The following is a 20,391-nucleotide window of genomic DNA, read 5'->3' as shown; positions in this document are numbered from 1 at the left end:
AGTGTCTAAGTTAATTTACTAAAGCTGAAGAACATACCGTTGAAGTCGGAAGTTTACATACACTTAGGTTGGAGTCATTAAAACTCGTTTTTCAACCACTCCACAAATTTCTTGTTAACAAACTATAGTTTTGGCAAGTCGGTTAGGACATCTACTTTGTGCATGACACAAGTAATTTTTCCAACAATTGTTTACAGACAGATTATTTCTCTTATAATTCACGTTATAACAATGCCAGTGGGTCAGAAGTTTACATACACTACATTGACTGTGCCTTCAAACAGCTTGGAAAATTCCAGAAAATGATGTCATGGCTTTAGAAGCTTTTGATAGGTTAATTGACATCATTTGAGTCAATTGGAGGTGTACCTGTGGATGTATTTCAAGGCCTACTTTCAAACTCAGTGCCTCTTTGCTTGACATCATGGGAAAATCAAAAAAATTGGCCAAGACCTCAGAAAATAAATTGTAGACCTCCACAAGTCTGGTTCATCATTGGGAGCAATTTCCAAATGCCTGAAGGTACCACATTCATCTGTACAAACAATAGTACGCAAGTATAAACACCATGGGACCACGCAGCCGTCATAGCGCTCAGGAAGGAGATGCGTTCTCCTAGAGATGAACGTACTTTGGTGCGAAAAGTGAAAATCAATCCCAGAACAACAGCAAAGGACCTTGTGAAGATGCTGGAGGAAACAGGTACAAAAGCATTTATATCCACAGTAAAACAAGTATTATATCGACATAACCTGAAAGGACGCTCAGCAAGGAAGAAGCCACTGCTTCCAAATCCGCCATAGAAAGCCAGACTACGGTTTGCAACTGCACATGGGGACAAAGGTTGTACTTTTTGGAGAAATGTCCTTTGGTCTGATGAAACAAAAATAGAACTGTTTGGCCATAATGACTATTGTTATGTTTGGAGGAAAAAGGGGGAAACTTGCAAGCTGAAGGACACCATCCCAACCGTGAAGCACGGGGGTGGCAGCATCATGTTGTGGGGGTGCTTTGCTGCAGGAGGGACTGGTGCACTACACAAAATAGATGGCATCATGAGGCAGGAAAATTATGTCGATATATTGAAGCAACATCTCAAGACATCAGTCAGGAAGTTAAAGCTTGGTCGCAAATGGGTCTTCCAAATGGACAATGACCCCAAGCATACTTCCAAAGTTGTGGCAAAATGGCTTAAGGACAACAAAGTCAAGGTATTGGAGTGGCCATCACAAAGCCCTGACCTCAATCCTATAGAACATTTGTGGGCAGAACTGAAAAAGCGTGTGTGAGCAAGGAGGCCTACAAACATGACTCAGTTACACCAGCTCTGTCAGGAGGAATAGGCCAAAATTCACCCAACTTATTGTGGGAAGCTTATGGAAGGCTACCCAAAACGTTTGACCAAAGTTAAACAATTTAAAGGCAATGCTACCAAATACGAATTGAGTGTATGTAAACTTCTGACCCACTGGGAATGTGATGAAAGAAATAAAAGCTGAAATAAATCATTCTCTTTACTATTATTCTGACATTTCACATTCTTAAAATAAAGTGTTGATCCTAACTGACCTAAGACAGGGAATTTTTACTAGGATTAAATGTCAGGAATTGTGAAAAACTGAGTTTAAATGTATTTGGCTAAGGTGTATGTAAACTTCCGACTTCAACTGTACTTTGATGTGTAGTGCCAGGGTTTGCTTCTGGCATGTCCTGCCTAAGTTTGCTAGTCTTGCGAATGAAAAAATAATTAAAGTAGTTGGCAATTTCAGTGGGTTTTGTGATGAATAAGCCATCTGATTCAATGAATGATGGAGCTCAGTTTGCCTTTTTTCCCAACATTTCATTTAAAGTGCTCCAAAGCTTTTTACTATCATTCTTTAGATAATTTATCTTTGTTTCATGTTATAGTTTCTTATTTTTTAAATTCAGTTTAGATTTCAGAGGATTTCTCAATTTGCAGTATGTTTGCCGATCGGTTGTGCTGCCAGACTTACTTGCCATACCTTTTGCCTCATCCCTCTCAACCACACAATTTTTAAATTCCTCATCAATCCAAGGGGATTTATCAGTTTTTTCAGTAATTTTCTCAATGGGTGCATGCTTATTAGTAACTGGAATAATCAATTTCATAAATGTGTCAAGTGCAGCGTCCGGTTGCTTCTAATTACACACCACAGACCAGTAAATATTGTTTACATCATCAACGTAAGAATCACTACAAAACTTATTGTATGACCTCTTATACACTATATTAGGCCCAGCCTTTGTAACTTTGGTTTTCCTAGATATGGCTACTATATTGTGATCACTACATCCAATGAATTTGGATACTGCTTTTATAGCAAATTTCTGCATCAATAGTAAAGATGTGATAAATACATGTTGATGATTTCATTCCTCTGCTGTTTGTAACTACCCTGGTAGGTTGACTGATAACCTGAACCAGGTTGCAGGCACTGGTTACAGTTTGAAGCTTTTTCTTGAGTGGGTAGCTTGATGAAAGCCAGTCAATATTGAAATCACGCAGAAAATATACCTCTCTGTTGATATCACATACATTATCAAGCATTTCACACATATTATCTAGATACTGACTGTTAGCACTTGGTGGTCTATAGCAGCTTCCCACAAGAATGAACTTTGGGTGAGGCAGATGAACCTGTAACCATAGTACTTCAACAGTATTTAACATGAGATCCTCTCTAAGCTTTACAGGAATGTGGTTCTGAATATAGACCGCAACACCGCCCCCATTGGCATTTCTGTATTTTCTGTAGCCGTTATAACCATGTATTGCTACCACTGTATCATCAAATGAATTATCTAAGTGAGTTTCAGAGATCAGAATCCGAATGTAATCTGTTACTAGCAAGTTATTGACTTCATTAACTTTTTTTCTTAAGCCACATATGTTAATGTGGGCTATTTTTAGCACTTTTCTTCTGGGATGCTTCCTTGTTATCATTGCTTTACTGGGAAGCTTAGCAAAAGTAGATATGCTCATGTTATTTATGTTAGTGCAGGTAGAGATGCACACAGTGGACTTTCTACTAGGGCACACCGCCTCAGTGCTAACAGCATAACTCTGGTTCATAGGCACATGATTACTGCATACAATAGCTATGGGATCAGCAGAGGCATTCAGGGCAGTTAAAGGGACATACATTAGGTTACTTACATTGTGTCTACCAACGCCCCTAGTATAATGTATATTTGCTGAAGCATTATGACAACTCAGTGACACAATGGTAGGGATTAACTGAGCTGGGCTTGGGTCATGATAAATAATTATCTCAACACAGCCTTATAATGCTGTGAAAGGATCCAGGAACCCAAATGATTTGGGTGGAACCCATCCCCCTTATAAAACGAGCTTTGTTTCCAGAAGGTTTCAAAATTGTCAATAAATGTTACATCCACAGAGCTGCAATAGTCTCGTAGCCAGTTATGGAAAGCTAAAAGTCTGCTGAAATGTTCAATGCCACAATTTAGGGAGGGCAGAGGGCCAGATATTATGGGGCATTTGTTGGTGTCAAGCAGTGACCCAATCAGTTCTTTAAAATCCATCTTCAGCTTTTCTGAGCTGCTCTTTAGTTTAGTGGAATGTAATGGCAACATGTCTTCCTTAACCTAGGCTGGCTTTCAATGGCCTTGCTTTATTGTGTAGGGCACTGTCCATGGTGCTGATAGAGTGAAGCGGAGATTTCGTGCCAACCGGTGTCTTCTTGGTAAAAAACACACAATGGTCTCTGCATTTGAACTTTTATGTTTATTGTGGTGTAGCGTGATAAAGCAGAATTCAATATAATTCCAATGTAAGAACCAAAATGACGCCCCATGGGTATAACTACATATCGGTATGTTAATTCATAGAAATAGATACATTCTATTATAGTTTTCTTGGTCGCCTATTGGTTTTCGTGGTTGTTAATGGAACTTGGAAACATGTTTATGGTAGGCTGGCTTTGCCCCTCTAGAGTCCATGTCCAAGCACCTGTGGAAAAATCGAATTAGCATAATAATAAAAAATCCCCATCAAAATCTGTCTGTTTAAGCTATAGATGAGATTTTTTTGTATGGGCTGCGTCTGAAGCCACCAATGGTCTTCCGCATCTAGGGAACCTTAAAACATCCCAGAAATCTGTCTTCTCCCAAAAACGTCTGTAGCATCCGACTGGTTTGGCCTACAAACTAATATGACCACTGAATGGAAAGATGAGACTCTCACGAACATGATGGTGTTCTCCACAAGCGTCTGAAGTTGGCACCGCTGATCTGCCAACTTCTGTCTGTAGCGTCTGAATAGTTTGGGCTACACACTAATAGGACGCCCACAAGCCTCACAGGACTCGTCTGAAGGTAGCTCGGTACCAGTTGAAACAATTTATGGAAGTCTACAGTGACTGTACAAAGCATTAGGAATACCTTTCTAATATTGAGTTTCACCCCCTTTTGCCCTCAGAACAGCCTCAATTCGTCAGGCATGACCTCTACAAGGTGTCGAAAGGGTGGCACAGGGACAGACTCCTCACAAGTCCTCAACTGGCAGCTTCATTAAATAGTACCTACAAAACACCAGTCTCAACGTCAACAGTGAAGAGGCGACTCCGGGATGCTGGCCTTCTAGGCAGAGTTCCTCTGTCCAGTGTCTGTGTTCTTTTTCCCATCTTAATCTTTTCTATTTATTGGCCAGTCTGAGAGATGTATTTTTTTTTTGCAACTCTGCCTAGAAGGTCAGCATCCCGGAGTCGCCTCTTCACTGTTGACGTTGAGACTGGTGTTTTGCAGGTACTATTTAATGAAGCTGCCAGTTGATGACTTGTGAGGAGTCTGTTTCTCAAACTAGACACTCTAATGTACTTGTCCTCTTGCTCAGTTGTGCTCCGGGGCCTCCCACTCCGCTGTTCTGTGTGGTTTTCTAATGATCAATTAGCCTTTTAATATGATAAACTTGGATTAGCTAACACAACGTGCCATTGGAACACAGGAGTGATGTTTGCAGATAATGGGCCTTTGTATGCTTATTCCATAAAAGATCTGCCGTTTCCAGCTACAATAGTCATTTACAACATTAACAATGTCTACACTGTATTTCTGATCAATTTGATGTTATTTTAACGTACAAAAAATGTGCTTTTCTTTCAGCTCCGTGGTCCTGGAATTCTCCCCGTGAACATTTAAAAATGTGATGATCTACAGTCGTGGCCAAAAGTTTTGAGAATGACACAAATATTCATTTTCACAAAGTCTGCTTCCTCAGTTTGTATGATGGCAATTGCATATACTCCAGAAAGTTATGAAGAGTGATCAGATGAATTGCAATTAATTGAAAAGTCCCTCTTTGCCATACAAATGAACTGAATCCCCCAAAAACATTTCCACTGCATTTCAGCCCTGCCACAAAAGGACCAGCTGACAGCATGTCAGTGATTCTCTCGTTAACACAGGTGTGAGTGTTGACGAGGACAAAGCTGGAGATCACTCTGTCATGGTGATTGAGTTCGAATAACAGACTGGAAGCTTCAAAAGGAGGGTGGTGCTTGGAATCATTGTTCTTCCTCTGTCAACCATGGTTACATACAAGGAAACATTACTTTTTTGAAAATGTATTAAAAATAGAAACACTTATCTCACATTTACATAAGTATTCAGACCCTTTACTCAGTACTTTGTTGAAGCACCTATGGCAGCGATTACAGCCTCGTGTCTTCTTGGGTATGACGTTTGTAACGATGACGCTGGGAGTCAGGAAGCAGGTGCAGGTGGTGAGTTTAATAATAATAACGAAGCGTCTGGACATGAACACAGAACCAATACTGCCTGAAGAGTGATGCTAGGGACTGCTAAATAAAGCGGGAGTAATCAGGGTAGTGATGAAGTCCATGATGGGGCGCAGGTGTGCGTAATGAGGGTTGCCAGGTGGGCGTACAGTAATGTTGGGTTGCCAGGACCGGTGGTTAGTAAATCGGCAACTCCGAGCGCAGGAGCGGGTGAGCGGGAGTAGACGTGACAACGCTACAAGCTTGGCACACCTGTATTTGGAAATGTTCTCCCATTCTTCTCCGCAGATCCTCTCAAGCTCTGTCAGGTTGGATAGTGAGCATTGCTGCACAGCTATCTTCAGGACTCTCCAGAGATGTTCGATCGTGTCCAAGTCCGGGCTCTGGATGGGCCACTCAAGGACATTCAGAGAAGCAACTCCTGCATGTCTTGGCAGTGTGCTTGGGGTTGTTGTCCTGCTGGAAGGTGAACCTTCACCCCAGTCTGAGGTCCTGAGCACTCTGGAGCAGGGTTTCATCAAGGACCTCTCTGTACTTTGCTCCGTTCATCTTTGCCTCGATCACGACTAGTCTCCAAGTACCTGCAGCTGAAATCCCCACAGCATGATGCTGCAACCACCATGTTTCACCGTAGGGACGGTGCCAGGTTTCCTCCAGATGTGATGCTTGGCATTCAGGCCAAAGAGTTCAATCTTGGTTTCATCAGACCAGAGAATCTTGTTTCTCGTGATCAGAGTCCTTTAGATGCCTTTTGGCAAACTCCAAGCGGCCTGTCATGTGCCCTTTATGGAGGAGTGGCTTTCATCTGGCCACTCTACAATAAAGGCCTGATTGGTGGAGTGCTGCAGAGATGGTTGTCCTTCTGGAAGGTTCTCCCATCTCCACAGAGGAACTACGGAGCTCTGTCAGAGTGACCATCGAGTTCTTGGTCACCTCCCTGACCAAGGCCCTTCTCCCCCGATTGCTCAGATTAGCCGGTCGGCCAGCTCTAGGAAGAGTCTTGGTGGTTCCAAACTTATTCAATTTATGAATGATGGAGGCCACTGTGTTCTTGGGAACCTTCAATGCTGCAGACATTTTTTGGAACTCTTCCCCAGATCTGTGCCGTGACACAATCCTATCTCTACGGACAATTCCTTCAACCTCATGGCTTAGTTTTTGCTCTGATAAGCACTGTCAACTGTGGGACCTTGGACAGGTGTGTGCCTTTCCAAATCATGTCCAATCAATTGAATTTACACAAATGGACTCCAATCAAGTTTTAGAAATATCTCAAGGATGATCAATGGAAACAGGATGCACTTGATTTCAATTTCGAGTCTCATGGCAAAGGGTCTGAATACTTATGTAAATAAGGTATTTCTGTTTTTATTTTTAATAAAGTAGCAAAATTCCTAAAAACCTGTTTTCGCTTTGTCATTATGGGGTATTATGTGTAGATCGCTGAGGATTTCCCCCCCCATAACTTTTTTAAAATACAGACTACCTAAAAAAATAAGTGAAAATTGACATACTATCCAAAGAATTCTGATAATTTTCTGATAAAAGAAGTGGAGTGCAAAAAACAAGTTTGTACCCCATATTATAATTTGCTCCATGTGGACACAAGGCTGCTTGTGTAACGGCAGCCTTCCCTCTTTTCACTATAAGAGAGGGTGAAACAGGGATCGGACCAACACGCAGCGTAGCCAGTGCTCAACATGTTTAATAAACAAAAACAGTGAACACTTACAACGAACAAAATAACAAAATGTGGCAAACCGAAACAGTCCTATCTGGTGCAGAATACAAACACAGAGACAGGAAACAACCACCCACAATCCCCAACACAAAACAAGCCACCTATATATGATTCTCAATCAGGGACAACGATTGACAGCTGTCTCTGATTGAGAACCATATTAGGCTGAACACAGAAACAGACGAACTAGACACACAACATATAATTCCCACCCAGCTCACGTCCTGACCAACACTAAACAAGCAAAACACATAAGAACTCTGGTCAGGACGTTACAGCTTGGCTCATCTCAGATGCAAAGAGGAATAAATTTGCAGCTGTTTCTAATTAATGAGTAATGCCATGCTGGTGTGTGGTAACATTCCAATAAAACCCAGTCCTGAAACGAAATGTATGTTGAAAATAATGTTAAATCATAGGAAAAAATACCACATTCACACGGATTTGCACAAAGTATGATGTTCGGATTTGTAACTTCAATCCCAATTATACCATACTTTCGCAGTTGTAAATGAGAACTTCTCAACTAGCCTACCTGGCTAAATAAAGGTGAAATTAAAAAAAATTAAAATGTATACTTTGACTAAAACAATGACTTATTGACTTAACCTTTCTAGGACACACGTTCCGCTAGCGGAACCCCCCCACAACATTCCGCTGAAAAGGCAGCGCGGGAAATTCAAAAATATTCTTTAGAAATATGTAACTTTCACACATTAACAAGTCCAATACAGCAAATGAAAGATAAACATCTTGTTAATCTACCCATCGTGTCCGATTAAAAAAATTCTTTACAGCGAAAACACAACATATGATTATGTTAGATCACCGCCAAGTCCAAAAAACACACAGCCATTTTCCCAGCCAAAGATAGCAGTCACAAAAAGCAGAAATAGAGATAAAATGAATCACTAACCTATGATGATCTTCATCAGATGACATTCATAGGACATCATGTTACACAATACATGTATTTTCTGTTCGATAATGTGCATATTTATATCCAAAAATCTTAGTTTACATTGGCACCATGTTCAGAAATGCCTCCAAAATATCAGGAGAAATGGCAGAGCCACATCAAATAAAAGAAATACTCATCATAAACTTTGATGAAAGATACATGTTTTACATAGAATTAAAGATACACTTGTTCTTAACTCATTGTGCAACATTATGGGTAAGCTTTGGCCATCGTATTTTAGCTAAAAAATATATATTTCTACAGGTGTGGGCATTTAATTGTTACCCAGAAATGATTTGATATTGAGATTAAAACAAACAGCTGCGTTGGACATTACATTACCAAAAGTATGTGGACACCTGCTCATCTAACATCTCATTCCAAAATCATGGGCATGAATATGGAGTTGGTCCCCACCTTGGCTGCTATAACAGCCTCAACTCGTCTGGGAAGGCTTTCCAATAGATGTTGGAACATTGCTGCGGGGACTTGCTTCCATTCAGCCACAAGAGCATTTTTGAGGTCAGGCACTGATGTTGGGCGATTAGGCCTGGCTCGCAGTCGCCGTTCCAATTCATCTCACAGGTTTTCGAGGGGGTTGAGGTCAAGGTTCTGTGCAGGCCAGTCAAGTTCTTCCACACCGATCTCGACTAACCATTTCTGTATGGACCTCGCTTTATGCACGACGGCATTGTCATGCTGAAACAGGAAAGGGCCTTCCCCAAACTGTTGTCACAAAGTTGGGAGCATGAATCGTCTAGAATGTCATTGTATGCTGTAGCATTAAGATTTCCCTTCACTGGAACTAAGGGGCCTAGCCCAAACCATGAAAAACAGCCCAGAACCATATTCCTCCTCCACCAAACTTTATAGTTGGCACTGTGCATTGGGGCAGGTAGTGTTCTCCTGGCATCCGCCAAACCCAGATTAGTCCGTCGGACTGACAGATAGTGAAGTGTGATTCATCACTCCAGAGAACGCATTTCCACTGCTCCAGAGTCCAATGGCGGCGAGCTTTAACACCACTCCAGCCGGCGCTTGGCATTGCGCATGGTGATCTTAGGTTTGTGTGCTGACGTTGCTTCCAGAAGCAGTTTGGAACATGGTAGTGAGTGTTCTAACCGAGGACTGACGATTTTTAAGCGTTACGTGCTTCAGCACTCGGCGGTCCCGCTCTGTGAGCTTGCGTGGCCTACCACTTTCCACTTCACAATAACAGCACTTACAGTTGACCGCGGCAGTTCTAGCAGTGCAGAAATTTGATGAACTGACTTGTTGGAAAGGTGGCATCCTGTGACGGTGGCACGTTGAAAATCACTGAGATCTTCAGTAAGGCCATTCTACTGCCAATGTTTGTGTATGGAGATTGCATGGCTTTGTGCTCAATTTTATACACGTCAGCAACGGGTGTGGCTGAAATAGCTGAATCCACTAATTTCGAATGGATGCCCACATATTTTTGTGTATATATAGTGTATTTCTGTCTCAGCATAGGCTGTAGTATCAAACATGATGGTATATACTGAATGGTGTATTCTTCGCCTCTGCCTCTCCTCTCTGCTAGGCTAATATCTACTTTAAGTGACAGCCCTTTCCAAGGTACATGGCTGCACAGCTTTCTGTAGGCTGTATATAATGCAACTTGGTGTGGTTATATTTCATTCAATACATCCAGACCAAAAAGACAGTTTCAAGTTTGTAGTTTATTTACATATGATATTATAATTCATTTAGCATTTCTCATCCACAGAGATTGTCATCTCTGTTATGTGCATTTTAATACATTTATTTGAAAGAAATCAAAATGTTAACATTATCAAGCATGTATTTTAAGGCCAGTTTTGTGTAATAAATTCACTGTATGAGTGGTAGGGAAAATGTACTGTAGTAGATTTGCAGACATTGAACGTGTGTGTTATCCTAGTTTCAGAAACTGGGCTTACATCTGTATGAGTTCTTCTAGTTAGGCACTGTAGCAACGTATGCAGCCTAGTGGAGAAAAAAATAGATATCATCATATATAAATGCTAAAAAGGCACCGTTAAGCTTTTGGGTCGTTCCGTATGATTTACATCGTTTTCTGACTGCACCCCTTTAGATTTGAACTGCACACTTTTTGATTTGAACTTTCATGTTTGCCCATGGTGGAAGTGGTCAGAAAGTGACTTTTTGGACCTGAATGCATGAATGCCAAAACATTCAGGAGGTACTCAAAGTTGATCCATTTTGCATAACCCACATTACCATGTCTTGATCTCTCAAGAAGATAAAACGGCTAAGTTTAATGTAATTTGAAAGCTTACAAACAGGGTTGTCAAACTATTCTATAATTTATTGAACATTTGTTTTAATTAAACAATTATTTTCTTTAAGCTTTAATTTCTATTATCTAAAAACACATCAACTCTGATTTTCTCATTTTCACTCTTGGCATTCTCTCAACCAGCATCATGAGGTAGTCAGCTGGAATGCATTTCAATTAACAGGTGTGCCTTCTTAAAAGTACATTTGTGGAATTTCTATCCTTCTTAATTCGTTTGAGCCAATCAGTTGTGTTGTAACAAGGTAGGGACGGTATACAGAAGATAGCCCTATTTGGTAAAAGACCAAGTCCATATTATGGCAAGAACAGCTCAAATAAACAAAGAGAAATAACAGTCCATTGTTACTTTAAGACATGAAGGTCAGTCAATCCGGAACATTTCAAGAACTTTGAAAGTTTCTTCAAGTGCAGTCGCAAAAACCATCAAGCGCTATGATGAAACTGGCTCTCAGAGGACCGCCACAGGAACGGAAGACCCAAAGTTACCTCTGCTGCAGAGAATAAGTTCATTAGAGTTACCAGCCTCAGAAATGGCAGCCCAAATAAATGCTTCACAGAGTTCAAGTAACAGACACATCTCAACATCAACTGTTCAGAGGAGACTGCATGAATCAGGCCTTCATGGTCGAATTGCTTCAAAGAAACCACTACTAAAGGACACCAATAATAAGAAGAGACTTGCTTGGGCCAAGAAACACGAGCAATGGACATTAGACCGGTGGAAATCTGTCCTTTTGGTGTGATGAGTCCAAATTTTAGATTTTTTGGTTCTAACAGCCATGTCATTGTGAGACGCAGAGTAGATGAACAGATAATTCCCACTGTGAAGCATGGAGGAAGAGTTGTGATGGTGTGGGGGTTCTTTGCTGGTGACACTGTCTGTGATTTATTTAGAATTCAAGGCACACTTAACGAGCATGGCTACCACAGCATTCTGCAGCAATACTCCATCCCATCTGGTTTGCGCTTAGTGGGACTATTGTTTGTTTTTCAACAGGACAATGACCCAAAACACCTCCAGGCTGTGTAAGGGATATTTGACCAAGAAGGAGAGTGATGGAGTGCTGCATCAGATGACCTGGCCTCCACAATCACCCAACCTCAACCCAGTTGAGATGGTTTGGGATGAGTTGGACCGTAGAGTGAAGGAAAAGCAGCCAACAAGTGCTCAGCATATGTGGGAACTCCTTCAAGACTGTTGGAAAAGCATTCCAGGTGAAGCTAGTTGAGAGAATGCCAAGAGTGGGCAAAGCTGTCATCAGGGCAAAGGGAGGCTACTTTGAAGAATGTCAAATGTAAAATATATTTTGATTTGTTAACCACTTTTTTGGTTACTACATGATCCCATATGTGTTATTTCATATTTTTGATGTCTTCCCTATTATTCTACAATGTAGAAAACAGTACAAATAAAGAAAAACCCTTGTGTGTCCAAACTTTTGACTGGTACTGTAAAGGAACATGAAAAAAAATCTGAGTTGACGTGTTTTTAGATCATTTATGTTAAAGCTTAAAAAAGGACATCATTTTGATTTTAAAAGCTTCCTTTCAATATATCATATAACAGTTTGATAACCCTGTTTGTAAGCTTTCAAATGATATCAAACTCAACCGTTTATCTTATTCAGTGATGAAGACATGGATGCCTCATGGTAGGGTGGGGTATGCAAAATGGGTCAACTTTGAGCATCTCTAGATCCTGAATGGCATTCAGGTCCAAAAAGTCACTTTCTGACCACTTCTCACATGGGCAAACATGTATGGAAGGTTTCGTTCAAATCAAAAGGGGTGCATTCAGAAAGGGATTGAAATCATATGGAACGACCGTTTCCAGAATAAACTGAGGGAAATGAACCATTAATCTCAGTGAAGTAAATTTTATATTACTTCAGACCAAGCGTGATATTATGAAAGAGTTCATACTCCATAGTTATCCAAGTGGATTCAATATTCAGTCCTGCCTCCAATGCATCTGTCCTCTGTACAAGTATTTCCTGTCTGTGGCACATTTTTTTGATTATGTATCTGGAAAACATTTCATCACAGAGAATAACACCACCAATCACATATGCAGGTTCCAAAGTCTCCAAACAATTGTGCTTTCAGTTGTGCATTTATCGTACCAACTCGGGCCATTTTCATACAAAATCCCATTGTAACACACAGCTATATAGATTTTGCTGGTCACATCACACATATGAACATAACATATACACATTATACAGTATAATTGTTAATCAGCTAAGCCAATGCACGTATGCACCAATCGAAAAACGAAATAAAAACATAAACAAACATGTTGAATGGAAGCTGTCATCGTTAACTCGACAGAATACATATAAGACTGCTGTGCCCCTCTCCTTCAAGAACAAAAAGGTGCAACATAGAGAAAATAAAGATGTCTGAAACACAGTTTGTGCATATTCTCATTCAAGAGCAGTCGTCTGTGTTCAGGCTGAGTGGCAGTCAGCAGTGCTGCTGCCTCGTAAGGCAGTGGGACATGCAAACAACAGACAAATCACATTCAGAAGTTGAGCTCGTTGACAGCAGACTTGTTACCATATGTTCCATCCACTTACAACATGGCTTGTTCATTACTTTCCTGTCTGCGTATCTCTATGGACAGCATCATTAGTGATGACATTGGTTGGACAGTAGACACACAAGACCAGTGGCCTTCTCTAGACAAAAGATCCTGTGTGCTCTATTGGAAGTGCCAGGCTTGTAGGCTCACATACCACTATTTTAAGGGGACTAAATCATGGTGGATCAGGTCATCTCTCCCTGTATTTATGATCCAACTCCTCTGACTTACTCTCACACCGCTCATCTTGACCTTGGCAAGTCTGTAACGAGTTCTAGCTACTGACAAAGTGTAGGCTGGCTAACCATTTGTTGAGATGTCCCCAGCCTGTCATAGACTAATGCTCATCCACTTTGAGGAGATATACTGTATTTATTTTCAAAGTTTGAAGTGTCCCCTGTCAATCAGCTGGTAACAGAAGGGAATACTGTGGGCACATGAGCTGTAGAACAAGGAACCCTGAATTCTGTAGTGTTTATTGTGACTGACAACTGCAGTGTACCACAGCCTTGTTTCACCATATACAGTATCATAGAAGTAACTGATCTTATTTGGCTGCTGTTTGCCTTTCACTCAAATGCCTTTAAAAGTGAAAATACTGAATCCTACTGGCCTTGTCAGATTAGAGCACCCAATCAGCATATTGGATTTGTCATCAAAATCAAATGGCCACAAAAGATTGTAAAATGTATTAAAAAATTTTTTTTTGACAACTTTACATCAGTAGGGTTATCTTATGTTATTATCAAATGAGTTATTGTATTATCTATTTACTACATTTTCTATATTTGGGTAATAATTGCTGATGGCTCATAATTGCCTCCCAATGGTTTGGAGGATACATTACTGGAACATGCAGATAAACAGGTGAGATTTGGACTTATGAGGTTGGACTCAGCCATCATGACTGTGTTTCCAGGGCTAATGAAGGGGCTTGAATGCTCTCGACCCCAAAGTGCGGTTTAGACATGCAGTGGTCATGCATAGCCGAGAGAGCAAACATTAACACTATCTGACCATCCTCTCTTTTGTTCAATCTTCCTCCCCCAGTTAGTTTCTCTGCTTGCTCCTGTTTTAAGAAATTCGAAATAGTCCATGCAATGATATGTATGAGAGTATAAAGGGTGCCTGAAATCTTTGATTGAAAGGAGTGAGAAACCCCCCCCATCTCTTAAAAACAGAGTTATAATCAACATTTGCAATTCTATTTGTTGTTTGTCCAGTGAGTCCTCTTGCTGGATGGTAATATTGGTAATGTATGTGTTGGGGAGAGGGTTTATCTTATTCACTCCTATGGAAGAGTTATTTTAGTCGTACGTGGGTAGGCTGGTTGAGGGACTCTGCACTGCCCATTGTGGGGGTGCAGGGACCAGTCAGACTGCTTAAGGACCCCCTATCTTCAGTCCGCAGAACGTCCAAGCAGGTGGTACCGTCCGCTGTGGGATGGGACAGGAAGTCACTCCCCTGGGACAGGAAATCAAACTGGTCCTCCTGCGGTTCCAGGTCACGGCCGGTGATGAAAAGGTCTGTCTCGCCCCAGTTGCTAGCGTCGGGGTCGCCATGGCAGTCGCCACTAGAACTGCTACTGTTGCCGAGGGGAGAGGACAGGTTAGGAAGGTTGTCTGCAGATGGCTGGGTGAGGTTATGTGCCGACAGGGACTTCCCCAGCCCCTGTTCCTGCTCCAAGGGCTTGCCGTCACATCCAGAGGAAAGCAGCAGCATGGGGTCCACCTCCAGGCTCATGTGCCTCCTCCAGGGGCCCTCCTCCCTCAAATGGGACTTCCCCCTCAGCTGCACCCTGCCCCAGCTATGTCCACCCTCTCTGTCCCCCTCCTCTCCATGGTCCACCCCGGAGCCCACCACCATAGAGAGGCCTGAGCTCTGCTCCAGCCTACCCCCTCGTGTAGCATCTGGGGTGGGGCTGAGGGAACGTCTTTGCTGGGGGCCCATGGGGGGCAGCTGAAGGGTGGCAGCACCAGCGGATGGTGGAGGGGGCAGGAGGTCAGGGAAGTGCGCTCGCCTGGGGAAACTACTGGGTGTGGTGAGGAGCGGGTAGGGGCTGTCAGGGGGCAGGAGAGGCGAGGGCGTGAGGGATGCAGTGGAGGCAGGGTAGGAGGGGGGGCAGGTGTTGAGGGTGAGCTCGCTGGGGGCCAGAATGAGCTGGAGGCCCCTGGAGAGATGGCCTGTTGTTGACCGGGACATCCCCCCACCACTTTCATGCCCCCCTCTGCCCTCCCCTCCCTGGGGGGAGCCAGAGGACAGGTTCTTACTGAGGATGGAGCTCCGGTAGTCGGAGGTCTGGTGCTCCAGCTCGAACAGGGGCAGGGAGGAGAGGGTGAGGGCAGACGAACCATTTTGTAACACCTGCCTGTACACATCCAGCAGAGAGTCCAGCTTTGACTCTATGGACGTCACCTGGGCGGGGGGAAGAGCAAGAGACATGACCGTTAAAAGCAGCAATGGTTCATTGCAGTTTCTAAAAAATCTAGTTGATTCAACTAATTATTATATAGTAAAAGCCTTTTTTAGTTTACTCAACTTTTTGGTAAAATTGTTACCTGAATTTAAAATGTTTAGTTAGCTCCAACTTCATAAAAATAGTCAAAAATTGGGTTAGCGACACCCACACATTCAAATAGTGCTTTTATCATACAATGCTTTTCAACTTAGGTATTTGACACATACTGACCAACTGTACATGATTAGATTGTGCATGTTCATTTATACAGTAATTATTATTCAACAGGTTCTCCCCTGGGATTTTGAACTAACAACCTCTTGGTTCATGAAATTCCTATCTTCCTGCTACACCACCATGTCTGTGTCAATGACTGATTTCACCTGTATTCCTACACTTTGCACTGGTAAAAGTTCACAAGAAAAACTATTTGATTCATTATAGTGATTAAGGAGTAACATTCAAACAGAAAATCATTAAATAAGTCCATCAAATCAATGATGAGAGAATAGTCAGATGAACTGATATCTGACACACATGGTGAGGTAGCAGGACAATCAGAAAGACTTGAACCAAGAGGCTGTGAGTTCCAATCCCAGCTAAGGACATGTTGAATAATAATGACTATAAATATGTAAGTTGAAAACATTGTGTGTTAAAAGCACTGTGTGGGTGTCCCTAATTTTTCTCAAGTTGGAACTAAGTTTGGACCAGATAAAAATGTTAAGTTCAGGTAACACTTCGACCGAAATGTTTAGTAAACTAAAAAAGGCTATGTTTCAGTCACTAAATTAATTATTAGTTGAATCAACTTGATTTTTTTTTTACAGTGTGTGCAAGAGACACTTCTCTACGAGTACACACAAACTAATGTAATTGGCTTAATTGGTCACCTGTCTTTCCACCTTACACACACGTCCCAGCATGCTCATGTCCTCCAGAGTATCCCTGTCAGGGTGCAGCTTGTCCCTGATCTTCTTGTCGATGGGGATTTGGCCCTTACCCAGTATCTGATCCACCCTGCGATACACACACTTGTCGTATTAAACACAAAAAGTGGACAAATGGGCACATTGACCGTCACCCCAGCCTCTTCCAAGGGCACTTCCCAGCAGGCAACAGACCTAACTCTAATGGAAGCATGTCAGTGTTAGAGTTAGTTAGAACAGACACACCATGAGTAGATTCAACAACCCACACTACAGAGTCACAGTTCACACAACAAACCACAGGCTACAGTCAAAACACAATCATACAGGGTTTCTAAACTACAGCTATAATTAGCTACAGTGCAAACTACAGTTCATGTTAAAAACAATCTGCACCAACTAGTAACTACAGCCATTCTCTGTGTTCACAAAAGTTCCACAATGAGAGATTCTTATTCGTTAGCCAATTCTTTGCAGGAGGAACATCGATTCTGTTAGATTGACAGCTGCTTCTGTATCTTTACTATGTCCCCTAAGCGCAGCAACATGCAACATATTTGAGATAGACCTCACATTCATAGCAGCCCACATGAAAAAATATCATAGCATACTATGATAAATACTATAGTATTCACTGTAGTGTTTTTTTGTTGTTGCAGATTTACTGTAGTATTCACTGTAGTGTGTTTAAAGTCCACAAACTACAGTGATACTGTAGTATTTACAGTTAACTATAGTATAAATACTGTAGTAAAATAAAACTGTAGTATATACTATATAATGAATGTAGTGTTTATGCGGATTCTACTATACTGTAGTATTTCATGTACAGTTTTTGCGGACTGTAGTATATGGTAGTATTTACTATCGTGTTTTTGTTTTATTATCTTTGACATGGAAGTGGAGGCTTTCTCCTTCAGGAAACGTACAGGAGAAATGCTAAAATAGATCATTTTCCATAACCTCTAGGTAGGTAGGACTGAAACCCTGAAACCCTACCTCTTCAAAAAGTATATTAAATAATCCCACAGCACCCCACTCCACTCGCACTTTACTTTTTCCCCCTTACTAATCAAATCGAATTGAATTTGTGACATGCGCCGAATACAACAGGTGTAGACGTTACAGTGAAATGCTTACAGTGCCTTGCAAAAGTATTCATCCCCCTTTTTCCTATTTTGTTGCCTTACAATCTGTCATTTAAATAGTGTCGTGTTTTTGTAGACATTACTGTAGTATTTACTACAGTGCTTTATTTGCAGATAATACTGTAGTACATTTACATAGCAGACGCTCTTATCCAGAGCGACTTACAGGAGCAATTAGGGTTAAATGCCTTGCTCAAGGGCACATCGATAGATGTTTCACCTAGTTGGCTTTGGAATTCAAACCAGCGGCCTTTCGATTACTGGCCCAACGCTCTCACCGCTAGGCTACCTGCCACCCCTACAGTGTACCACAGTAAGTACTACACATGATCAAGGGACACTACAGTGTGTAGTATAGTATTCTACAGTATTCTACAGTTTACTACAGAATTCTACAGTAAGTACTTTTATATTCTATAGTAAACTTTCATGTGGGAGCTTTACTTCTACCACACATTTGGGGATATGTTACATCTGCTAGTTGAATGCTTCCATTTCTTAAGAAGCATTTTCGAACCTGCCTTTATGTCATCAGGGAGTCCAAAGCTTCTAAATCTGGGTCGATTCAGTGAAAGCAGTGTGTCCTTTCTGGTCAATATATACAGAACTATGATCCTCTAAATCTAAAGATCTAAAAAAGTGACCGGATAGTGTAAGCAATATATTAGAAACTCTTGTAGTCCCTTTGGAAGCCTGTAGGTTGAGCCATCGTCATCTCACCTTTAAACCTATCCTGCCTCTGTAGCTCTACAAACACAGGCTTTGTGCTCCCTGATGGACACATGGACATAGCACCATCTCCTTTCAAACCGTCCTCTGAGTGAGGAACGGGGGATAGGATGGAGTTGGGGGTAGTGGCTAGTGGGTCTACGTTATTAGGGGTTGGTGTGGGAGGGGGGTTATCTAACCCTGGGGACTTCATCCCTGGGGTGGACTTCCTCCTGGCCTGGCTGTAATATAATTGCAGGGAGGGGGAGGACATGTTCCCAGGTTTGCTGCTCAGTGTGGGACCCAGTCCAGTGGCCAGTCTGTATGAGAGAGACATGGGGGTCAGATACAACACACACACACACACACACACACACACACACACACACACACACACACACACACACACACACACACACACACACACACACACACACACACACACACACACACACACACACTCAAACACTTGAAGTGTATCAAAAAAGGACAACTACAGGCACCACGTATGTACCAGCTACAATTGCATTCTTTAAAAACAGACTAGACTATCACTACTACAATCCACTACTAAACTACAGTAGATTCCACTATTTTGGCTGAAAGACACAGTGCAATATCAAGTCAATCAGGGTTATATCACTGATTCAACCGAAGACAAAAATCCTAACTCCTGAAACATTATTGTTTATTCTCAGACATTGTTAAAAACAACACCATGCAAGAGACTACAATATTTATAAAGTCACACATCGATGCATGAGATGTCTACAGTTAGCCTATTTTAGGCAGGCGAGTGGGGGGTGGGGGGTGGGGGGGGGGGTTGCCTAACCCTGGGACAGACTTTGTTGCTGGCATGGACTTCCTCCTGGCCTGGTTGTAATATAAGTGCAGGGAGGGGGAGGAAAAGGTCTTGACTCTGGGGCTCAGCAGCTGCTGCTGAGGAGGACCCACTATGGTGTCCAGCCTGGGAGGAAGAGGTACATAGGAGGGTCAGATATATACACACACACACAGACAGACAGACAGACAGACAGACAGACAGACAGACAGACAGACAGACAGACAGACAGACAGACAGACAGACAGACAGACAGACAGACAGACAGACAGACAGACACACACACACACACACACGTGAATTAAGTGGAGGAGGTGAACATAGATATGAAGGTGTGTGTGTGTTTATGTGTCTGTGTGTGTGTGTGTGTGTGTGTGTGTGTGTGTGTGTGTGTGTGTGTGTGTGTGTGTGTGTGTGTGTGTGTGTGCATCTCACCTAGTCTGTAGACTCTTGATTCTGCAGAGCATATCCAGGTGTCCTGCAGAGTACTGTTCTATCACATCTTTCACATCATACGGGCGCAGAGTTTCCTTAAACTTCTTCTTTGCTATATGAAACTTCATGATCCTGAGTGGAAAAGTTGTGAGAATCAAACAGAATCATGTCATTGTGCCATGATCTACCTGTCATCTCTTAGCCAGCCACTAGAGGGAAACAACAGCTTAACTATGCATAAACCAGTATGTTGACAAGAAGCTGACAGTTGTTACTTTAGCCTTTACCTTTTGTTTTCGGAGCATAGGTAAAATAAACATTACTCAAATACTATCACAAGAACATTATGAAACCGTAGCACATGTCATGTAAACAAAACCTGACTGAGCTATTTTGTAACCAAACCACACTAGAATTGTATTATCCCTCTACCTTAATGTACAAGTACAGCTACCGCTGAGTGAATAATATTGATGCAGGTAA

The 20,391-nt window shown here is 41.9% G+C and overlaps 1 protein-coding gene across 1 annotated transcript in view; it reads right to left on the bottom strand.

Annotated features, from left to right (window-relative positions):
* Nucleotides 1–20,391, bottom strand: part of LOC120045880 (potassium voltage-gated channel subfamily KQT member 5-like) — a 176,154-nt gene that overhangs the window by 16,391 nt on the left and 139,372 nt on the right. The window contains exons 13-15 of the mRNA XM_038990810.1: nt 19,909–20,040; nt 16,741–16,867; nt 14,707–15,804 (exon numbers count right to left, since the gene is read on the bottom strand). Of these exons, the coding sequence (XP_038846738.1) occupies nt 14,707–15,804; nt 16,741–16,867; nt 19,909–20,040 (1,357 nt within the window). The remainder of the gene's footprint in view (nt 1–14,706; nt 15,805–16,740; nt 16,868–19,908; nt 20,041–20,391) is intronic.

Source organism: Salvelinus namaycush, chromosome 4 (genome assembly GCF_016432855.1).
Source record: "Salvelinus namaycush isolate Seneca chromosome 4, SaNama_1.0, whole genome shotgun sequence".
NCBI lineage: Eukaryota > Metazoa > Chordata > Actinopteri > Salmoniformes > Salmonidae > Salvelinus > Salvelinus namaycush.
This window is presented reverse-complemented; position numbering and strand designations above follow the sequence as displayed.